The sequence below is a fragment of the Symsagittifera roscoffensis genome, chromosome 1 (genome assembly GCF_963678635.1).
Source record: "Symsagittifera roscoffensis chromosome 1, txSymRosc1.1, whole genome shotgun sequence".
NCBI classification, from domain to species: domain Eukaryota; kingdom Metazoa; phylum Xenacoelomorpha; order Acoela; family Convolutidae; genus Symsagittifera; species Symsagittifera roscoffensis.
Genome location: NC_087062.1, coordinates 66,079,012 through 66,101,977, shown reverse-complemented (window position 1 = coordinate 66,101,977; position 22,966 = coordinate 66,079,012). Strand labels below are relative to the sequence as shown.

At 41.9% G+C, this 22,966-nt stretch overlaps 2 protein-coding genes across 2 annotated transcripts in view; one reads left to right on the top strand and one right to left on the bottom strand.

Annotated features, from left to right (window-relative positions):
• The window catches only part of LOC134839282 (uncharacterized), a 37,759-nt gene extending 22,623 nt beyond the window's left edge, over nt 1-15,136 (bottom strand). The window contains exons 1-2 of the mRNA XM_063854783.1: nt 14,985-15,136; nt 14,613-14,876 (exon numbers count right to left, since the gene is read on the bottom strand). Of these exons, the coding sequence (XP_063710853.1) occupies nt 14,613-14,876; nt 14,985-15,136 (416 nt within the window). The remainder of the gene's footprint in view (nt 1-14,612; nt 14,877-14,984) is intronic.
• Nucleotides 1-22,966, top strand: part of LOC134848029 (uncharacterized) — a 498,722-nt gene that overhangs the window by 325,230 nt on the left and 150,526 nt on the right. The gene's annotated exons all lie outside the window — the stretch shown is intronic.

Below are 22,966 nucleotides of genomic sequence, written 5' to 3'. Positions count from 1 at the left end.
GTTTTTCATCTAGATTAGGATCTAGTTTTGAAAGTTGAAAATTGAACACCTTGTGGAGTTCATTTCACATCTCAGTATCTGTCAAGAAGGGTTGACAGGCTTTCAACTCATCTCGTACCTGATCACTATCCTCATCGTTTTCCAAGATTATAATCAAATCAGCAACTTAATCATTGCTTGATGTATGTTCGTCAAAATGCTGCCAGACATCGCAAGAGTTGCGTGCGAGGAGTTATTTTTTGCTCGGAATGTAATTATTGTAATTACAACCAGCAAGAAATGAATTCACATACCAGCAAAAAGCACGTAAAGTCAATTCCAAAGTCAAAAAAGTGTGTATCGTGTGAGAAAAAATTCCCAAACGTTTCCTCGCTTTCAACCCGTAATCCTTTCGACAATGTTGTTGAAGCGAAAAAAAGCTTGGTAATTCTTTCTCACACGATACACACTTTGTTGACTTTGGGATTGACTTTACGTGCTTTTTGCTGGTATGTGAATTCATTTCTTGCTGGTTGTAATTACAATAATTACATTCCGAGCAAAAAATAACTCCTCGCACGCAACTCTTGCGATGTCTGGCAGCATTTTGACGAACATACATCAAGCAATGATTAAGTTGCTGATTTGAATATAATCTTGGAAAACGATGAGGATACTGTTAAGGTACGAGATGAGTTGAAAGCCTGTCAACCCTTCTTGACAGATACTGAGATGTGAAATGAACTCCACAAGGTGTTCAATTTTCAACGTTCAAAACTAGATCCTAATCTAGATGAAAAACTGGATCAAATCTTTGAAAAACTTGATTGTTTAGCAAAAACCAACCTTGCCTTGGGATTTGTATTACGTAAAATAGAAACAGGTGAATATCATTATTTCTACGCTCATTAACATAACACCTTCTTTGATAAATCTTTGCTGCTTTGTACTAAAGCGGGCTTGACGACTATAAAGAACAAGGTCACTAATCAAGATATCATTGAAGTTTGTAGACAAGAGAAACAAAACACAAAATGGCGATTCAAGTTGATCACAAATGTTACCATTATTGCTGCCTTACTGAAAAACGTACCCATGGGATGTCCAGGTTCTGTGATTCCGCAACTACTTCGGAGGAAAAACTACGTTAATTGTTTGGTTTCGGGTGTGCACACGCAACAACCATACAATGACAGTTTGTGCTTGCTTCGAGCACTTGCATTTCATTTGCATGGAATAACTAGTCTTTTAACATCAACCTCCAAGATCTTTGAGGGTTTCTTGAAAAATCAGGATTCAGGATGTGATCCAAAACAGCTTCGTGGAGTTTCGATGGATAATCTACCAATAGTTGAAGATGTAGAAGAGAAAAACAATTTTATCTACGATATCGCAGTGAAGATGGAGATTTTGAGAGAGAATAAGCTCGGAGAAGTATCGGTAAATATGAGAATACAGTTAAACTTCTACGATACAACAACCACATTATTTACGTCAAAAAGATCGATACCTTCTTCAAATGCTTCCGATGCCCAACTTGTGATACTTTTTTCCGCAAAGCAGACCACTTCAACCGCCATCATATTTGTTGCAAGGATCTAATCAAGAACATTTACCCCAAAAATGATTACACTCTACCAGAAACGTTAATTGAAAAACTGGATGGGTTCTTTATTGAGTATACTAAAGACAAGATCTTATTCAAAAAGGTCGCTGTTTTTCACTTTGAATCAATTTGCGTGCCATCCAAACACCTAAAACAGACAGAAAAATAAATTGGATTGGAAAGCATGAACCCATATCAGTATCAGCCTCATCCAGTTTGCTTGATCAACCCATATTTTTGTTCGAAAAAGATCCGCAATCCCTCAGTATTGACTTTGTGGTGAACTTGGAATTGTTGGCGGAAAAACATAAAGCCGAAATGCGATAAAAATTTCCGGAAACTGAAACTAACATCGAAAAGCGACTACACACGACTTTCAGCATCCTGATTGAATGAGGCAGTTACAACAAGAGTGAAGCAAGGGAGTAGGAAGACTAAAGTATCGAGGATGAGGAAGAAACAGACGCATCCACTCACTTTCTCAGGATTCAAAAAAAAATCAATTGATTGATTTAATGCAACATCTAGAGAGATACACCAATACTCTACTAGTATTTGGATTTAACAGTGGTCGGTTTGATATAAACATGATTAGGTCATACCTCATTCCCTACCTTATAATGAAAAAGAAACTGAACCTTCAGTTTTCAAGAAAGCAAACGACTTTGTTGCCTTCAAATTTGGAGATGTTCAGCTTCTGGGCATTGTGAAATTTTTGGCTGGAGCTACTACGTGAGATGAAAGGATACTTTCTATACGAGTAATTTGATATTCCCAACAAGATTGGTGAACAACAACTACCCTCGCATGATGACTTCTACAGCAAACTCAAGAATAGCAACCCTCCCGATAAAAAGTATGACAATTTTCAGAAGCTTCTCAATACTGGTTAATTGAATAACAAGCCTTGAAAAAACTCGGACTTAAAATCAAACCACTTAAGGGATTGGAAAACTACAACTCCTTTAAATCCATCCGCGAACAGGAACAGATAACAACTTTTCGAGTTTCTCTACAGTAGTATAACAACAATGTGTCGTTCCTACCCTCAACGTTATGCAGAAATTGATTGAATTTTATCATGACAAAGGGATAAACATGTTAAAACTCGGCTGCACACTAGCTCTTTTAGTGATTGTTTGTCTACACAAGTCGACCGAGGTTAAGTTTTAACCATTGTTTTCGAGGTATAGTGACTTGCTTGAAAAAGTACGGGAAGATATGACAGGTGGTCCCTCAATTATTTTCACAAGGAAAGCAGTAGCAAACGAAACGTTTATTCGAAAATCAAGCAACTTGTGTAAATCAATCGTTGATATTGATGCTAGTCAACTCTATCCTTGTTCTAGTGTCAGGATATGCCCACAGGCTTGTATACGAGATGGGACTACAATGAAGAAACACAAAAAATCAAGCCAAGGCAAAATCGAGTTCGAACGTTCGAAAATATGGTCATGTCATACTTACAAGCAACCAGACCTGATTGCAAAATGGAGAGTTACTACACTTCAGGTACACAGAAAAAAATTGATTGCTTCAGTGTTGATGGTTTTTGCAACCACTGTAAGACTGTTTTTGAAGCAATGGGTTGTTATTTCCATTTTTGCCCTTCCTTGTCAAGAAGCCAGATATCAAACGAGGAACTAAGAAAAGAGAAATAGATGAGCTTCAAAAAGATTACATTCAAGAATCAAGAAAAAGAATACTCTATTGAGGAAATATGGGAGTGTAATTGATGAGATCAGTTTAAAAACAAATAAGACGTAAAAAATTACGTTAGAACTTACTTTCCCTTCAAAATATCTCTTTCTGCCGTTTCACTACTGCAAAACACTAGAACTGAAACAATATTCGGCTAAGTGCAATGCGATCTGAGTGTTCCAGATGAGCTAAAAGTAAAATTTTCCGTTTTCACATCTATTTTCATAAAAACTGACATTACCAGAAACCATATTGTGGAATACATGAAGACATATGCGGAAGAAAACGATTTAATAAAACAACAAAAACGAATATTAATAACGAACTTCAAGTTGACCAACGGAACTTTTATCACACCACTTTTCAACTTTTACTTGGACTACAGTGTACAAAAGTTCATCAATTTGTACAATGCAGACCGAGCAAAGTATTCAACAGTTTTGTTCAGTTTGTTGTTGATGCTAGGGGAGGCCGTGATGAAAATCTATTGTCTGGTTTAGTAGCCGAAACAATGAAACTCCTAGGAAGTAGTTGCTACGGCTATCAAATGATGGACAGATCAAAACAGAAAATGACAAAATATCTTGGGGACAAAAAAAGCCATCAATTACCAGTCCATCAAGAGACTCAATATCGTAGCTAAAGATTTGTATGAATTGGAACTTGTTAAATCTATTAAATAGCATCGTGAACCAATTATACTAGGATTCTTTATACTACAGTACGTCAAGTTGAGAATGTTGAAGCTGTATTTATTTTTCGATAAATTTCTCGATGTCAACAATGTCGCAGAACTCGAAATTGATACAGATTCCCTCTCTTTGGCGTTTGGCAGAAGAAGATTTAGATGAATGTATCATTCCCAGCAAGCGAGCCGATTGGACTGAAAAGTGAAGCATGGACTGTCGAGCCGATTTCAGAGCAGATGCGAAAAACAAGTTTTTCCCCCGTACTTGATGCTCTAAACATAAGAAACATGACAACAGAGAACAATAATTGTTCAAAAAGGAGTTCAGGTGTATCGAAATGTCATGCCTGTGCAGTAAAACCTATTGCTGTTACGATAGTAAAAGTCAAAAGTATAAGTTAAGCAGTAAAGGACTGAACAAACGCGCATTAGAAGACTCTGGAGATGGCCCGATGGCAAAGTATCGCCAAGTACTGATTAAGGCAGTGAATTTGAAGTCGACGAATAGAAGATTTAAATCGATTAACTATACTGTCGCAACTTATGAAAAAACTATAAAAAAAACTGATCTATTTTTACTCTAAGCGGGAAGTTGAATGTGATTGATACTAAACCTCTAAATTTGTTACAGATTATATAGTAAAATTGTATACAATGCTGTAAATTCATACATTATCTCTGTAATTAACTTTTTCGCAAAACTTTTTCTTAAATGCTAAGTTACGGTTAGCAAAAAATTGTTTTTTGGTTAAGAAACATTTACAATCTGAAGCATCAGGGTGCCAATTTTTTTGAAACTTACCATCCAACCAACTGAAACTATAAAACCATGACCAATCTTATTACACTTGAAGGTCCCTTCCCACCTAATACACCAATAATTTTTATACATTAGGTAACGCGCGCCAAATTTTTGAGAAAAACTACACATTTCCACACAAAATTTAAAAAAAATTACCGTTTCTTACCATTGTCTTACCATCACACTGAAACCTTACCATTCCCTATCTCAACACATTGGAAACCCTATCCCTACCTTAATGAGCTCTTAAATCTCTACAAGGAGTTTCTAATCTTTATTAGAATTCTATACGTTATCCTAATACATAGGACTTTCGGGCGCCGAAAAAAACTCACTACCTAAAACCTGGCATCTTGATACATTGGGAAACTTATTCCCTATCTTAATACATAGGAAAATCTTTTCGCTATGTTAATACATAGGGTGAAGACCGGTTAGTCTATGGCCTATGTTAATACATGGAGGTCTTCAACCCCCCCGGGCTGAACTGCCCCGACATATACTACTAAGGCGACTACCAAAATACTCCCACTCTAGAAACAAGAACGCCTCAATGGCTAGGTCTCTAAATGCCTAAGACATACAAACGCCGTTAAAAACAGGGCTGAAAGCTCAATTATATCATTATTTTTTATAGGACAGTGGATCTTTGATCCATTTCAGGTGGATGAACCTAAAACCCGCCTTATCTCGACATGACTGTGTAAAAATACACCCAGGAAATTAAAATAAGTGCTCACATTATGACGCGGCACTAGAATTGGGTAAATAATGTAATTAAAGCAACACAGAAGTTTTAGAGAAAAACCAGTTTCAACTCAAGAAGTTTGTTGTCATGGAGCATTGGGCAGCTTCACTCGTCTACCTGCCCAATCCAGGTTCTCTCTTGCCTAACGGTCGCACTCTTGTAAAACTTCGCGATGTTCTTCGCCGACAACAAGACGGCTCTACTCGAATTGATGACTTCAGGAATATTGCGAATGACAATTTTACTATAGCACAATTTTTGGTCAACTTTCTTGCAATTATGTCTCGAGTCTTCTTATTTTTCTGACTTCTTATTTCAGTTGCCGCGACAAACTTGAGTATGACATGGTCGATTCGAATTTTCAATAATTTCAAATGGTCGTTTCAGGTCATGGTCGATCCCAAAATCAAAGTCAATTTTCATGATATGACCGAATGGCACAAAAAATTAGATGAAAAATTTTCGGACGAGAGCCTCTAAACTATTCAACATATTCCGCTATCAATTCCGCGACAAACCTACAAAGAAACAACTGACAGAACGTTAGTTCGACTACTTCAAAAACAGCTACAATCAACTAAACACATAAAATTGGCTTGTACTGTGCTCCTGTGGATCGTGCAACCCATATGAAAAAACTCATGCCAGCTGAAACTTGAGGGGTTCACACCCTCGGGCCTTGAGCCGCAAAGCCTCTACAACTACTGCTACTACTACTACTACTTCATTGCTTTTTTAAAAATTGGGGCGAATTGACACCCCATAAACTAGGACTTTTCCCTTATTCTCGATTGTATTCAAAAACAGTTTTAACGACTTGCAAAGCGTTTTGCATCAGTATTGAAGGTCCCGTTAATATTTCAGTTATCTTAAGCAAGCAGCTGGTCACAAACCATTTCCCAAAGAAAATTACTTCAAATAAAACCCTGAGAAGTAGGGCTGCCTCAAATCGCGTCTCTTTTAAAGATGCATGGGTTAGTTCAGTCTTTTAAAGTCCAGTCAAAATCTTTTTTTAGCTTTTACGCTGCTTCAAGACGAGGAAAACAGCAAAGAGTGTACGAGCAAAAATTGCTTTAAACCTTCAGGACTTATATAAGCGATTGGAAGTGATTGTTGTTCTAGTTGGTATCATATCAGTTGTGTAAATTTTTCTCTTAGCGACTCTAAGAAAACAAATGGTGTCAGTGTCCTTTATGCGTTGATGTAAAATCTGTTAATAAAGCTAGAATAGGTAATGATTTAGTACTAAACAATTATGATAACACAGCCATCTGAAATGTCCGAGTACTCAAGAGAACACCAAAAGACTAGCGTGTTCCCTTGATGGAAAGTCTGTCGGATAAAATAAATGTCATCTTCCACAATGTAGTAGATATTACAAAATGGCTAAATTTTTAAATATCTTTCTTGTTTTTTGGAGCAACCAAAACAAAGTGGACGCAAACAGACCACAATCATGAGCTTTTTGATACAAAGAAAATTCGAGCAAAGGGGGTGTCACTTCCAAAACCCCATCCCTTAGTTTAAAGCTCGCCTCTGAGTGACCTCGAGCAGAGAATAAAGCTAGTAAACACTGAGCTCGATGAACGAAAAATAAAAGGAGGGATTAGGCTTCCTGCTTCGGATGACAATAATGCTGCTTTTTAAACTGATAACAACCAAAAATTGTTGTCTAAACACCCTCAGCTCCAAATCCAGAAAATTTAGATAGTTTTTTTATAATTAATTCGATCTAGACAAAGCGACAAAGTCCTTTCCGAACAGACCACCAGCAGGTCCGGATAAAATAGTTCCTCAAATTTTTAAAATATTGTTAGTTAGTCGAATGGCAGTGCAGGTCTTAATTTTCTGAAATCGCTTATCGCTTACTACTCTGATAAACCTCATTGGAGAAGGCAAAATACCCAAACCCCTAAGACCTTTTTCTTTTGATGCTAAACTTATCGCCCTCATAAAGATAGAAGAAGGGTTAAGACCGATTGCCATAGGCAACACGCTGAGACGTATCGCTTCCAAACGCGCTGGAAACAGGGCCCTCTCCGAGCGACAAAACTTTTTTGGAAACCTGCAGGTCGCATGCAGCACTAAACGGGGTGCGGAAAAAACTGCTCACTCATTTCGAAACCTAATTGAGCGCGACGACAATCCAAAATACACTGTTCTTTTCGAACTAGACTTTAAGAATGCCTTCAACTCTCTAAATAGAGAAACAAGGCTGAATAACGTTTTTTCAAATCGTCCTGAAGTGTACAAATACACCCATTGCGCGTATACCAAACCTAGTTAATTTTTTTACGGAAGCTCCATCAAAATGTCAGAAGACGGATCTCAGCAAGACGATCCTGAACCCCAAGCCGTTTTTGCGGAAACATTTCAGGCACTTGTCAATTAGTTGGAGTAGAAAACTAACATCTGCTTTTTAGATGATGGAAATTTAGCCGATGACCATAAGATTGTACTCTGGGACATACAAAGCTTTCTGAAATTGGAAAAATTTTACGGCCTGAGCTTGACAACTGAAAAGTGTGAACTTTGATTTCTGGGACCGACTACGAATACACAAAATATTTCAATTTTACACAATTTTGGAAAAAATGCCCAAAATAAATAAGAACAAAAGAAGAACTCCTCATATTAGGATCCCCAATCGGCAAACTTTGTCGGCAAGAATTGCTCGATGAAAAATTTAAGGAGCTTGAAAAAATTTCCGATGTCCTTGAAAAATAAGAATCCCCTTATGGTTTTTCTCCTGAAAATTTTTTTTAGCGCGCCAAAAAAATTTTCTGTTTTTTTACGAGATTTATATTTTGCAAAATGATTTTTGGGAACGCTAGAAAAAATAATAAGAATTTCGTTATGCAAGGTCACCTATGTGAAAATTGATGATAACCAGTTTTTACAAGCTGAAATCCCGGCAGCCAAAGGTGGCGTGGGTGTTTCTTCCGCTCGTCTACTAGCTTTACCCGCTTTCGTAGCCTCAGCCGTAGGAGCCAAAAATGCCTTAAGCGGAACTTTTGATTTAGAGCATGTGGATGGAACCTATAGTGATGAGCTTAAAGGGTAGTTTGAACTTGGTTGGAAACATTGAAACGGCTCCGGAGAACGAAATCGAAAAAAAACTGGACAGAGCCAATTTTTGACAGCGAAATGGCAGACGTGTGCCATAAATTTACGAACGGCATAAATGCGTGTGCGGAGGAGACGTTACCAAAGATGGTTGGCATGGCCTTTCTTGCCTCAATTGTGCAGGGAGATTCTGTAGGAATTCAAACCTGAATGCCCCTTATAAAGCAGAGATTATCTTCTACTCACATAAAGTCTGTTTTAGAATCACGACATCTCTACAGGACCGATCAGAAGCGACCTGACGGTTTGACGCTCATTCCATGGGCTGATGGTAAGCAACTCTTGTGGGCTGTAACGGTAGTATACTCCTCAGCCCTTATTAGGATTAGTGCCAGTTCAGCGCAGATTTATTGTGAGCAAGTTTTGTAAGAACCTAAGCATATACACTGAGGAACCCAGTTTAAAACAGATAATCTCCCTGGCGAAACAGATTGCGAACGCCGCTTGCGTACTCGGAACAATAAATGACAGAACAACTTTTGATGAATTTTTTTGTAACACAATTATATTTGTGTATTATGTTTTCGCGTGTCGATTTGAGTGTTCTTATTGAAGAAACGTAACACGCATCGATTTTATCTGTAAGGAAATCAACACTTATCGTTTCGAATTTGTCATAATCAATTCAATATCTAGAAAATTGCAAGAATTTTGACTGGAATAGGTGATGAAGGGACTCCTGAGTGTAACCTCGGTTACTATGATACTTTTGACCTTCTGATTACCATATAAAATTATTTTCTAGATAGTTCGAAAGCGAATACGATGTTGAGCGAAACTGCACAACGAAATTAGCAGGAACACGCGGTCTTGTTTCAAACAGAATCTTCATCTGGTTTAACTTTGAGCTTTCATGAGAAATCTTCGAAAAATTTTGCCTGTGAAGAGTCAATGATAATTACACTTGCAAAAGCTATTGTCTTGTAATCGGGAACTATTCTTTTTCCGGATAAAATGTTTTTTACATATTTGTAAGAAAGTTTAAAGCTGTTTTTTTTGTGAGAATTTCAGCAGAAAGCCCGGCAGAAACTTTTTTCAAGAGTTTTCCCACTTCACCTAGAGCTTTCCAACTTCAAAAGTTTTCCTACTTCGCCTAGTAAAAATGCAGATGCTTTGTACACTAAAAACTGGGGTTCGAGTCCCGGATGGATGGACAATGTTTTTTTTTCGGACTTTCGTTTGTGTATGGGAAAAAAAAGATTTTTCGGACTTTCGTTTGTCCGCTTAGGCTTTGTCGGTTTAGTTGCCACATTGGGAAATTTTCGAGCGCTGTCAGCATTTTTTTCTGTAGATGGCTTACTCTGGTCATTTGTAAACTAAAATCCACAATTGTTTTTATCCTTAGAGTTGCTTTTTCTTTTTTTCGCGTTCTTCGGCCAAAATGTTTTTTTTTTGGCCTTGAACAGTCTAATATGAGTCTAAAACCAGAAACCTGCAAAACATCGTTTTTAACGCCAGAAGTCCGGTTGGCACAAATAGAAGAATGATTTTCGCTATCACTGTTGTTTGCCCCAGTGATATTCGCTATGACTGGGGTGAGCCTCAGGGTGCAGCAAATAAAAATCCTCTCCCCATCAAATTTTTACTATCAACCGATAGTCAATCACTTCAATCCAACTATCTTCGACATTCATTGACCTGTGAACGTAAATCTTTTGAGATGAAGCTGTGTTACCTTTAAAAAACTAGAGAGGGTTTGTTTTCTTGATGTGTTTTTAAGGAGAAACTTAAATCCACTGCCAAATGCACCTTGATCAACTAAAAGAAATTAAATTTAAAAGGAGTCCTTCCGTTTAGGCACGGTCGTGCACACGCTGGATAGGGCCCATACCAGCATTATAAAAACACATCAATCAACAATAATGCGGGAATTAAGTCAAGTCAGCATTTATTGCCTTGTCATTAAAAGTATTTACTTCAACCGTCCCTCCTCTACAATAGCACTAATTGAATTGTCTATGAATTGCGTCTTACGCAGTGATCTACACCCTCGTATACAATGGGCAGCGCCCCTGAGCAGCTCGAAGCTTGTCTTAGTTCTTATATAGTTTACTGTTTCTGAGTAGCTTTCATGCCTTTTTTCACTAAGTTTTTCAGCTATGCGCTGCATTGTCCGAGTAGCTGCTGGTGCAGCACCACCAGTGCAGCCAAAACCAAAATTGAGTGGGCAAAAGTTGCTCTGTTCGACTTGCAGAACTATCTGTTGGTATTTTGAGTTTTTTAGTAATTCGTGGTATTTATAGGCGTCATCCAGTAGTCATCGTGAAGTTTTTGCTTGCGGGTTGAAGACTATGACATCAAAGAAGGTTCGGCTAAACCATAAGCCCCATAATCCGTTTGCTGTTACATCTAGTCGAGCGTCTTCATCAGTTATGGTTGAAATGTTGACAAAGCTCTCGCCTTGCACGCCTGAAGTATCGGCTCGATTGCAACATCAAAGCAAACCTCGCTCATGATGTTGGCAAAGATAAATCTGATTTCGTTATGCCTCAGGTGGGTGTATCCAACCTTTGCGCAGTGAAGAGCGTGGGTAAGGTCAAAAGATTGACAACATGCACATGTGAGTGGAATGTTGATTGGTTCCCATCCATATCTGAGATAAATTCCATCCCGAAATTCTGATTCATTCAGATTAAAATTTTATCTGCTAAATGGCAGTGCATTTAACCAATTTGAGAGTCTTTTTGTGGAGGCCAGCTCAAGTGCGTAATTTTCTTTGTCACTCAACTTGTTCAAAATGTTAGTTCTCATTTGGTTTGTTCTTGCCGTTTTAAGTGTTTCAATTTTTGTATAGATTTTTTCAGGCTCAGATATAGCTGTTAATAGTTCGTATGTCTCTAGGACTGACGATGTTTTAAATGACCATTCTAGAAAATTGTCATAGTCAGAAAGTATCTTGATATTTAAATCACCCATTTTCAGTGGCAAAGATGTGATATCTCTAAGTTGATGGCTGATATTATCTTTACCAATTAAATTTGGAATAAGATTTTCCTGCAGTATCTTCTCGCAGGCGTGCATGTTTTCTGTGGTAATGGGGGTAATTCTAGCTAAAAACGATAGTTTTTCTTGTACCCATTTGGTCTAACAGGAGTACAGGTTTTGTGGTGATGTTTTCTCGATCTTGCCATTTTTTTCAGTATTTTATTATGTTCTTCTAAATAAATTTCTAGGAAAGTTTTACCTTCAGTTTCGGATCTTATGACAGAACCAAGTACTCTGGCACCATTCTTCTAACAGTCGCCTACTTAAGTCGCATATGAGGCTAAGAAAAATAGGCCCTGTAACCATTGGCTCAAGGTGCAGGGACACTATCTCTTGTGTTTTTGTACCTCATTCAGTCGGAGCCAATGCGGTTCACTTGCGACGTGAGACTACAAACCGTGTTACAGCATAAAGGCTACTATCAAAATATCACTCTAGAAATATAACGCCTCCATGGTCAGTCCTCTAAATACCTAAAAACGCGAACGCCATTTAAAACAGGGTTGGAAGCTTGGGTATACCGTTAGTTTTTACTAGACAAGGGAACTTTGATCCATTTCAGATGGATCTACCTAAAACTTGCATTATCTCAACATAATCAACATAATCACTTAAAATGCACTCAAAAAATTTAAAATAGGTACTCACATAGTGACGCGAATCTAGAATTAGGTAAATAACAGCAATAAAGCAACTCTAGATTAAGTTTGAAGTAATTAAGCTTTGCTCAAGAAGTTTTATGCCCTGGACAATTGGGCAGGTTCGGCTGTCCACCTTCCCAGTTAGGTCTCACTCCCGTCCAATCAGTCGCACTTGTTTTTTTTTAGTCTCGATCCTCTCGATCAGGAACAGGAAAATTCTACAAATACTGAAGATCCCGGTAAATTACGAATAGCAATTTTACTCTCGTGATTTTTGTCGACTTTCCCGCAATTATAACTCGAATCTTCTGATCTAACTTAATTTTTATTTTCAGTTGTCGCGAGAAATTTGAGCATTACAGGGTCAATTCGAATTTTTTAAGAAAAAAAAATTTACCCCAAAACAAGGCCAAACTTCCAGATATGACCGACTGGCACATACTCCCCGGACTCAAGACCAATGTCCTAATCGCGCGTCGTCGTCATGTCAATGAGCCTCAAGAATGTTGAGTGCGTCTCAAGATACATTGCCATTCGTCATTTACAGAAGTTTGCAGCAGACTCAACTTTATCTACGTCCCCAAAATTCACAGCCATGCGAAATTGTCATTTTATAGCTAAACAGAAATCAACATCTGCATCCTCCTACATCCTGATTTTTACAAGCTTTTTCTTTAAAGATTTTTTTGTGTAACCCAGTTAAAAAATTTTCATGCAGCATTTTGATTTATATAAATAGATAAAGTATATTAGTAAGAATACTTCGTATGTTAAATCTTCTTTTCCGTGCCTTAAGATCTTATCTGAGTTCACACTCAAGAACCCATTACTTTCCACTCAAGACTCAAGAACTGATCCCTGAGCATCCTGCTCAACCCACGCCCCCCGTCTTTGCAGTACTGGGCCTAGACGCACTCCACACAGTGATCTGCCTCGTTATTTCCTCCTCATCATCGGAACTGATCACGATTTACTCCCATGTATTCAGTTGCTCATAGGATCGCATCCATTTTTTTCTATTGCAATCTTCTCGTTTGATTTGGTACGCTCTTCCCTTTGGACTCTCTGTTCAAGCAAAAAGAGTTATGCAAGCTCAAGCTCACATTCGATGCCAGGTCCTCTTCCAGTTTTGATTCCCTCACCTTGGTATTATCTCTAGACACCGTGCCAACCCTTTTCCAGCCCGTGGTTATCCCGTTACGATGGGAGAGTAGGGGTCTCTTGAAGGCTTCTGGCCCTATCTCGGCCAGGAATCGACTGTACTCCTTCTGGTGTTTCTTCATGTGATTCGCCCGAAACCATCAAAAGAATCGTATGAGACTCCTAACGTGCCTCATTTCCATAGGTACAGCGAATACTTTACACGCTATCTCAATCGATCCAAGCCTCTTGCTATAGTCAATGGCATGTATCGTCTCCACTGTTGGTGCCTTCCTTTGATTCCCGATATTTCGTTATATTCTCCTCAATCCATCGTAGTGCCAACATCGAGCTCACCAAGAAGAGAGTGGCCTTCTGTTGGTGATCAGACAGTCCAATCGACCGAATTTCGTCGACATCCCATATCAAGCATAGGTTTGACTGCTTTCTCCGTGTGTCAAGTTGATGTTTTGGAGTTTACGTTCTCCCGAACCCAGAAGCCTCGAGCAAATGTTCAAACTCCTTCATTTTTGCAGTTGTCACATCATTCTTGTCCAAACTTTTGTGTTGCTTGTCGCCTGCCCGATCGCGCTTTGCCTCTCGAAGTTACTAGTATTTTCCGTTTCCAAACTCAAGAGTTCCTCTCCCCAGATCTCACACAAGTCCTCTCTTCGATCCCCTGGCACAACTCCCGGCATATTCCGAAACAACCGATGCGAGTGATGTGACATTCGCGCCAGTGCACGCAATTGGGCACCGAGAAAGCCTTATCAATCAGCACCCTCTGACTAGATGCTTCCACCATCGCCATGTGTAGCGGATAATGACTTCCGCACAAGTTTGCCATGACTGATCTCACCAGAGACTTCGCATTCATTGGCAGGCTGTAGGCCTCGCTCACGGGAAAACCCCTCTGCCTCAAGATTGACCTTTCATACCCTGATATGCTTCTGGATCATTTGTAGCGCTCCAGGCCAGGACTCCTTACTCAACGCTGTCACCATATGATGTTCTGATTATAGCATCTCCAGTGACTCCAGACTAGACATTCTCGAGAAAAATTCCAATGCCGTCGCAAAATTCACCGTGGTGCTCGCGTAACAATCAGCCATTATTTGCATCTCACTTTTCTCCTTCTCAGTAATATCATCAATCCAAATGGACAGATCCTTCCTTTGAAAGGACTGTATGCTGACGCAAGACAGCCTGTCACAAGAATGCTCTCCACCCCCACAGAGACAACTGCTAGATTAAGACAACTGCCTGGCTCTATCATCTTAGAAGACTCGTTCGACTTGCTCATATCTTCTTCAGATTCTTCTCGATGAGGCAGGCTCAGTTTGTGTATCACGTATAGGTTTCCCAGATTCTCATCCTTCCCTGGTGATAGTCTCACTCGCTCTGTGACGTCTTCGTTCAAGACTGCCTGAGGATGTGGACACCAAGATGACCTCCGCAACCTCCAAACAGTTCACAAGCTCGTAGACAAAATGTCGTCTTCGCCTCCCAGCCTCCGCTCTACCTTCCTCTCAGAACTCGAGATCCATTCCTTGCCGATGTCCACTTACCACATTTGTCCACTGGTGAAGCCTCTCTTCGCATTCACCTTTTGGGGTTTGGAGTCTTCCTCCGATCCCGGAATTCTTGCGGTTTCCAGCTCGATCAGTACCTCAGCCAACTTTCGGTCACTGAATTGCTCTTGTAGGCTGTCGTTTTCCATCTAGCTAGAACCATTGTAGCCGTCTCCTTCAAATTTTTCTCTGAAACAGCCTCCGCCGAGGGACTCGCTTCTTCTAACTCCCGCTTCCTTTTCCTCGACCTCACATTTTGACTCGGGGACTATGATAGTCTTATGAATATTAATACCTTTAATTATAAAATTAGGTTCAATTTTATCATAAATTTTGGTCTTAACTTTTTTAGTCTTAATTTTTCCACTCAGAGTAGAGCTGTCTTTGCATGATTTAGACTCGGCGCTCGGCTTCGTTTCCCGGAAGCGAATCATCTTGCCAAGCATCTCCTCTCTCGCATTCTCGTCCAGTCCAGTGGTCATCAAGACAGGTTCTCCACATCCTACTACAGTGTCCCACAATTCCTCTTTAAATTCATCCACTTAAACTCACTCAAGAAATCCTGCCAACCTTTTTGATCCAGCGTATTCAAGAAGATCCACTTATTTCCTCCGAAGGTTTTCTTTTCCCTGGCTTCATCCTTCAAGGGTAATATGCCCATGTTCGAGGGCTCGCCAGTGGCAACTCTAGATTCTTCCGGGGGCATCCCAAGGATAGTGTGGCCGTGTCCGCCCAATCATCACCGCTCAAGTCTTGCATCAGCTGATGCGTGGTATTGGGACTAAAATTCCTGGGCACCACCTCTTTGTTGGGCGTAGCCCCTAACTCCATCTCTTCTTTAGCATCGTTGAGGGTTTTGTACATCATCTCTCCCACTCCGGATTCAGGTTGGTCCCTCTCCAGTGTTTCCTTGAATCTGCTCTCCACCGGATGGCTCCTCTTGTCTCAAGGAGTGTCGACTGAGGTGAAGGCGTCGTCGGATCCCTTTGCTTTATACTCCATTAAGGATACGTAAAGAGCTCCCGCTGCGTCCAGCTTCCGTCCATCATGCTGCAACTCCATTGCCTCTAGTCCATAAGGCGCTAGGTGTCTCCTCGTACTGAACTTCATTCCGTCCAACAGAGCTAGATGGTCATCTTCCATGATCATTCTCCCGCTATCGTATATTGGCTCTTTGTTTTCCAATCCAGATCCCTTGCTTTATACTCCACTAAGGATACGCAAAGAGCTCCCACTGCGTCCAGCTTCCGTCCATTATGCTGCAAATCCATTGCGTCTAGTCCATAAGGCGCTAGGTGTCCCCTCGTACTGAACTTCATTTCGTCCTTCAGAGCTAGATGACCATCTTCCATGATCATTCTCCCGCTATCGTATGTTGGCTCTTTGTTTTCGCATTTTTTTGGCTTGAGTGGTCCATAATTTTATATTGATTTCACACGTGTGGAAGTACACTGCCAGCAAATATCCGATGAACAAAGGATCCCAGCATTGCGTGAATGCCTTCTGCTGCTTCTCCATAAGGTCTCTAGCGTGTATCGATGAGACCATCATTGTCAGTCGCCTCACCGTCGGGAATTCCGGGATGGTGACAGGCAACACGTCCCGTTCAAGAATAGTCTCAAGTTCTCTCTTCATAGTATCAAAACTCTTCTACCACGCCGGAATTCTCAAGACTTCTCTACCGTTCTTCGCCAAAGGATTCAGATTCCAGAATTTTGGGTAGGCTTTGATAGGACCCACTAGTTCAACCCCCCCCCCCATTCTGCACTGCAGTTGACCTCTGAAGTTGAGCACTATCAACTCTGGATCCTTCATTTTTCCGAATAGCATCGTTTAACTCATCTGTATTTTATCTTTTATACCAATTCAGCGCCGTCCCATCCAAGATGTTGATCAAGCTCACGTAAGCGACGGAATGTCGGTATGCGGTCACGAGTGGACCCGGGAAGGCATATGTCACGGCGGGTCCGCAGATGCAAGTCACTACCTCCCCAGCCCCCTGGTTATTCCTAGGGGATCAGATCGCATTGCCACGCACAGATCGGTCAGAAGAGGCATGCCTCCTTTCACCTCTCTCATCTCTTCTCAAGTCTTCGAGTTCTTCTCTTCTCTTGTCGATTCAAGAGATACTCCACCAGTACGGTTTTTAGCTCAACAAAACACTTGTAGAAATGAGTCTCGGGTGGGATTTTCTCACTGGGAGGGGGGCCACATATTTCATCAGTCGATGGAATCCCGCCAGGTTCCCATGCGTCAAGAGTATTAGTGTCAAATATCCGTCAATTCTAAGGGTTTCCACGCCTCTGCTAAACATCTACGTGGGACCCATGTTAAACATGTAGCTGGGATACACCAGATACAAAGTCAGCTGCAAGTTAATCGACGTGCTCAACAGATCTTGCACAAACGCTTCAAAAATAGTTTTTGCCGCGTGAAATACGTGGTCCATGTACTTCTTCTTCCATCGTGGACTCAAGAATCTCAAGATTTCGTATGTCTTTCTGGTCTTCAATTCACCCTTCACTCTCTCCAGAAGCTGGCGATGGTGACCTCGTTTGCTGACATAACGAACGTCCCTACCGTCTTTTCCCTCTTCTCGGAGATCTCAAGTTGATCCTCCAGAAACTCCCATATTTGCTTGATCAGGGGAGGCGAGCTTTGCCTCGTTTTGTCCGTCCGACTCACCATCGACTCCAACTGCTTCTTTGCTCCCGCCACGTCCTTCCGATCGTTAGTAGGTACTTTCGTGTTGCTAGTGGAACCCGTTCTCGCGCGTCGTCGACATGTCAGTGAGCCTCCAGAATGATGATTGCGTCTCAAGATACTTTGCCAGTGGTCATTTATAGAAGTTTGCAGCAGGTTCAACTTTATCTACGTCCCCAAAATTCACAGCGATGCCAAATTGTCATTTTATAACTAAACAGCAATCAACATCTGCATCCTCCTGCATCCTGATTTTTACAAGCTTTTTCTTTGAAGATTTTTTTGTGTAACCCAGTTAAAAGTTTTTCACGCAGTATTTTGATTTATATAAATAGATATAGTATATTACTAACAGTATTTTGTATGTTAAATCTTCTTTTCCGTGCCTTAAGATCTTATCTGAGTTCACACTCAAGAACCCATTACTTTCCACACTCAAGACTCAAGAACTGATCCCTGAGCATCCTGCTCAACCCACGCCCCCCGTCTTTGCAGTACTGGGCCTAGACGCACTCGACACAGTGATCTGCCTCGTTAATTCCTCCTCATAATCGGTACTGACCACGATTTACTCCCATGCATTCAGTTGTTCATAGGAGCGCATCCATTTGTTTTGCTCTTGCAATCTTCTCGTTTGATTTGGTACACTCTTCACTTTGGACTCTCTGTTCAAGCAAAAAGAGTTATGGAAGCTCGAGCTCACATTCGATGCCAGGTCCTCTTCCAGTTTTGATTCCCTCACTTTGGTATTATCTCTAATCACCCTGCCAACCCTTTTCCAGCCCGTGTTTATCCTGTTACGGTGGGAGAGTAGAGGTCTCTTGAAGGCTTCCGGCCCTATCTCGGCCAGGAATCGACTGTACTCCTTCTGGTGTTTCTTCATGTGATTCTTCGTCGAAGTACATTGCTCGAAACCATCATAAGAATCGTATGAGACTCCTAACGTGCCTCATTTCCATGGGTACAGCGAATACTTTACACGCTATCTCAATCGATCCAAGCCTCCTGCTAGAGTCAATGGCATGTATCATCCCCACTGTTGGTGCCTTTGATTCCCGAAATTTCGTTACTTTCTCCTCAACCCATAGTAGCGCCAACATCGAGCTCACCAAGAAGAGAGTGGCCTTCTGTTGATGATCAGGCAGTCCAATCGACCGAACTTCCTCGACATCCCATATCAAGCATAGGTTTGACTGCTTTCCCCGTGTGTCAAGTTCTCCATTTTGACTGTATTCTCCGTGTGTCAAGTTGATGTTTTGGAGGTTACGTTCTCCAGAAGCCTCGAGGAATTGTTCAAACTTCTTCGTTTTTGCAGGTGTCACATCATTCTCGTCCATAGCTTGTGTGTTGCTTGTCGCCTTCCCGATCGCGCTTTGCCTCTCGAAGTTACTAGTATTCTTTGTTTCCAAACTCAAGAGTTCATCTCCCCAGATCTCACAAAAGTCCTCTCTTCGATCCCCTGGCACAACTCCCGGCATATTCCGAAACAACCGATGCGAGTGATGTGACATTCGCGCCAGTGCACGCAATTGGGCACCGAGAAAGCCTTATCAATCAGCACCCTCTGACTAGATGCTTCCACCATCGCCATGTGTAGCGGATAATGACTTCCGCACAAGTTTGCCATGACTGATCTCACCAGAGACTTCGCATTCATTGGCAAGCTGTAGGCCTCGCTCACGGGAAAACCCCTCTGCCTCAAGATTGACCTTTCATACCCTGATATGCTTCTGGATCATTTGTAGCGCTCCAGGCCAGGACTCCTTACTCAGCACTCTGATAAACAATCAGGGTGACGCTCGAGACTCTCTTCTCCAATGCCTTACTTCCCGCCGCGCTTTGATAGCATGCCTGGATGTTAGTTTCAGGTATCACCGACATGATTCATCTCAAGAAACAGGTGGCATCTTTCCTCCTCGCAAGACTCAACCCTGAATTGTCTCGAGCAACATGCTGCGTCAGCATTCGATACGCGTGCAGACCTTAATCGCCCAGTTTTGATTATAGTATGAAGTTAGTGCTTCCAACACCACTCCTGCCAAGCTCCACGTAAACAGCAACTGCCCGCCGTCCTAACAAAAGGATTCGCTAACAAAGGTTGTGCCGATGAGGGTGCCCTCATTTCGTTTTCAAAATACTCCAACAGCAATTTCTCCCAAGTTCGTCCCAGCTGGCGCCTCAACTCTAGTTTATTCACTTCTACCCTCTGTTGGGTAGCTCAACTTTGACGTTTTTTGGACAACCCTCGATCAAGTGTCTTCAGGCGGCCCTCCAGTTCCTTCGCAGTATCCAGGGCTATCCACCAGGGGCGAGCAGTATTTCTTGGCGATCCTCTTTCGAGGGGTCACTTGCTACTTGTTTTTCAATGCCCTGGTGTCGACTCGAGATTCATTCTTTGCCCATGTGCACTTCCCACATTTATCCACTGGTAGAGCCTCTGTTCGCATTCACTTTTTGGGGTTTGAAGTCTTCCTCCGTTCCCGGAATTCTTGCGGTTTCCATCTCGATCAGTACCTCAGCCAACTTTCGGTCACTCAGTTGCCCTTATAGGCTCTCGCTAGAACCATTGTAGCCGTCTCCTTCAAATTTTTCTCTGAAACAGCCTCCGCCGATGGACTCGCTTCTTCTAACACCCGCTTCTTTTTCCTCGACCTCACTTTTTTACTCGGGGGAGTAGTGAAGATCATAAATGAAACTCCTTCTTTGTCCAGTTTTTCTTCATCCGACTCTTGCCTCCCCCTTCTCTAGTCTTATGAATATTAACAGCTTTAATTATAAAATTAGGTTTACTTTTATCATAAATTTTGGTCTTAATTTCTTTAGTTTTAATTTTTCACTCAGAGTAGAGTTGTTTTTGCATGATTTAGACTCGGCGCTCGGCTTCGTTTCCTGAAGCGAATCATCTTGCCAAGCAACTCCTCTATCGCAATCTTGTCCATTCCAGTGGTCATCAAGGCAGGTTTCCACATCCTATTACAGTGACCCACAACTCCTCTCTAAATTCATCCACTTAAACTCACTCAAGAAGTTCTGCCAACCTTTTTGATCCAGCGTATTCAAGAACATCCACTTATTTCCTCCGAAGGTTTTTTTCCCTCGCTTCATCACTCAAGAGTAATAAGCCCATGTTCGAGGGCTCGCTCGCCAGTGGCAACTCTAGATTCTTCCGAGGGCATCCCAAGGATGGTGTGACCGTGTCCGCCCAGTCATCACCGCTCAAGTCTTGCAGCAGCTCACGCGTGGTATTGGGACTAAAACTCCCGGGCACCACCTCTTTGTTGGGCGTAGCCCCTAACGCCATCACTTCTTGAGCATCGCTGAGGGATTCGTCCATCATCTCTCCCTCTCCCGATTCAGGTTGGTCCCTCTCCAGTGTTTCTTTGAATCTGCTCTCCACCGGATGGCTCCTCTTGTCTCAAGGTGTCGCCGGATCCACTGCTTTATACTTCGTTAAGGATACGTAAAGAGCTTCCGCTCCGTCCAGCTTCCGTCCATCGTGCTGTAACTCCATCGCCTCTAGTCCATAAGGCGCTAGGTGTCTCCTCGTACTGAACTTCATTTCGTGCTTCAGAGCTAGATGACCATCTTCCATGATCATTCTACCGCTATCGTATATTGGCTCTTTGTTTTCGAATCCAGCGTTCTCAAGCACTTTAACCATTTCCCGGACTTCATACTTGGGAGGCATTGAACCCCGCTTTTTCTTGGATCGAGTTTTCCATGATTGTATCTTGATTTCTTAGGAAGTACACTGCCGCCGAATATCCGATGAACGAAGGATCCCAGCGTTGCGTGAATGCCTTCTGCTGCTGCTCCATAGCTTCTCTAGCGTGTATCGATGAGACCATCATTGTCAGCCGCCTCACCGTCGGGAATTCCGGGATGGTGACAGGCAACACGTCACGTTCAAGAATAGTCTCAAGTTCTCTCTTCATAAAATCAAAACTCTTCTACCACGCCGGAATTCTCAAGACTTCTCTACCATTCTTCGCCAAAGGATTCAGATTCCAGAATTTTGGGTAGGCTTTGATAGGACCCACTAGTTCAAACCCCCCCCATTCTGCACTGCAGCTGACCTCTGAAGTTGAGCACTATCAACTCTGGATCCTTCATTTTTCCGAATAGCACCGTTTAACTCATCTGTACTCTCAAGTTTTATCGTCTACACCAATTCAGCGCCGTCCCATCCAAGATGCTGATCAAGCTCACGTAAACGACGGAATGTCGGTCTGCGGTCACGAGCGGATACGGGAAGGCATATGTCACGGCGGGTCCGTAGATGCAAGTCGCTACCTCCCCCAGCCCCCTGATTATTACTAGGGGATCAGATCGCATTGCCACGCACAGATCGGTCAGAAGAGGCATGCCTCCATTCACCTCTCATCTCTTCTCAAGTCTTCGAGTTCTTCTCTTCTCTTGTCGATTCTGCATCAAGAGATACTCCACCAGTAGAGTTTTTAGCTCAGCAAAACATTTGTAGGAATGGGTCTCGGGTGGGTTTTTCTCATTGAGAGGGGGGGGGGGGCATATATTTCATCAGTCGATGGAATCCCGCTATGTTCCCATGCGTCAAGATTTTTAGTGTCAAGTATTCGTTGATTCTGAGGGTTTCCACGCCTCTGCTAAACATGTACGTGGGACCCATGTTAAACAGGTAGCTGTGATACACCAGATACAAAGCCAACAGCAGGTTAATTGACGTGCTCAAGAGATCTTGCACAAACGCTTCAAAAATATTTTTTTTGCCGCGTGAAATACTTGGTCCATGTACTTCTTCTTCCAGCATGGACTCAAAAATCTCAAGATTTCGTATTTTTTTCTTGTCTTCACCCTTCGCTCTCTCCAGAAGCCGGCGATAGTGACCTCGTTTGCTGACATAACGAACGTCCCCACCGTCATTTCCTTTTTCTCGGAGATCTCAAGTTGATCCTCCAGAAACTTTCATATTTGCTTGATCAGGGGAGGCGAGCTTTCCCTCGTTTTGTCAGTCCCATTTTTGGTGTCAGGAACGGCCATCATCCTCTTTCTTGAGTCAGACGATTCACCATTGACTCCAACTGCTTCTCTGCTCCCGCCAGGTTCTTCCGATCGTTGGTAAATACTCTCGCGTTGCTAGTGGAACCCGTTATCATGAGTTCCATGCTCCGAAATCACAAACTGGTGGTGAAGTGGCTCACGACGGAGTGGTCATCCCCCACTTCGGGATTGAGCTTCAGGTGCCTAGCCAGATTAGATATCTCAAGACAAAGCACCTCATCCAACACGATCAAGATGTG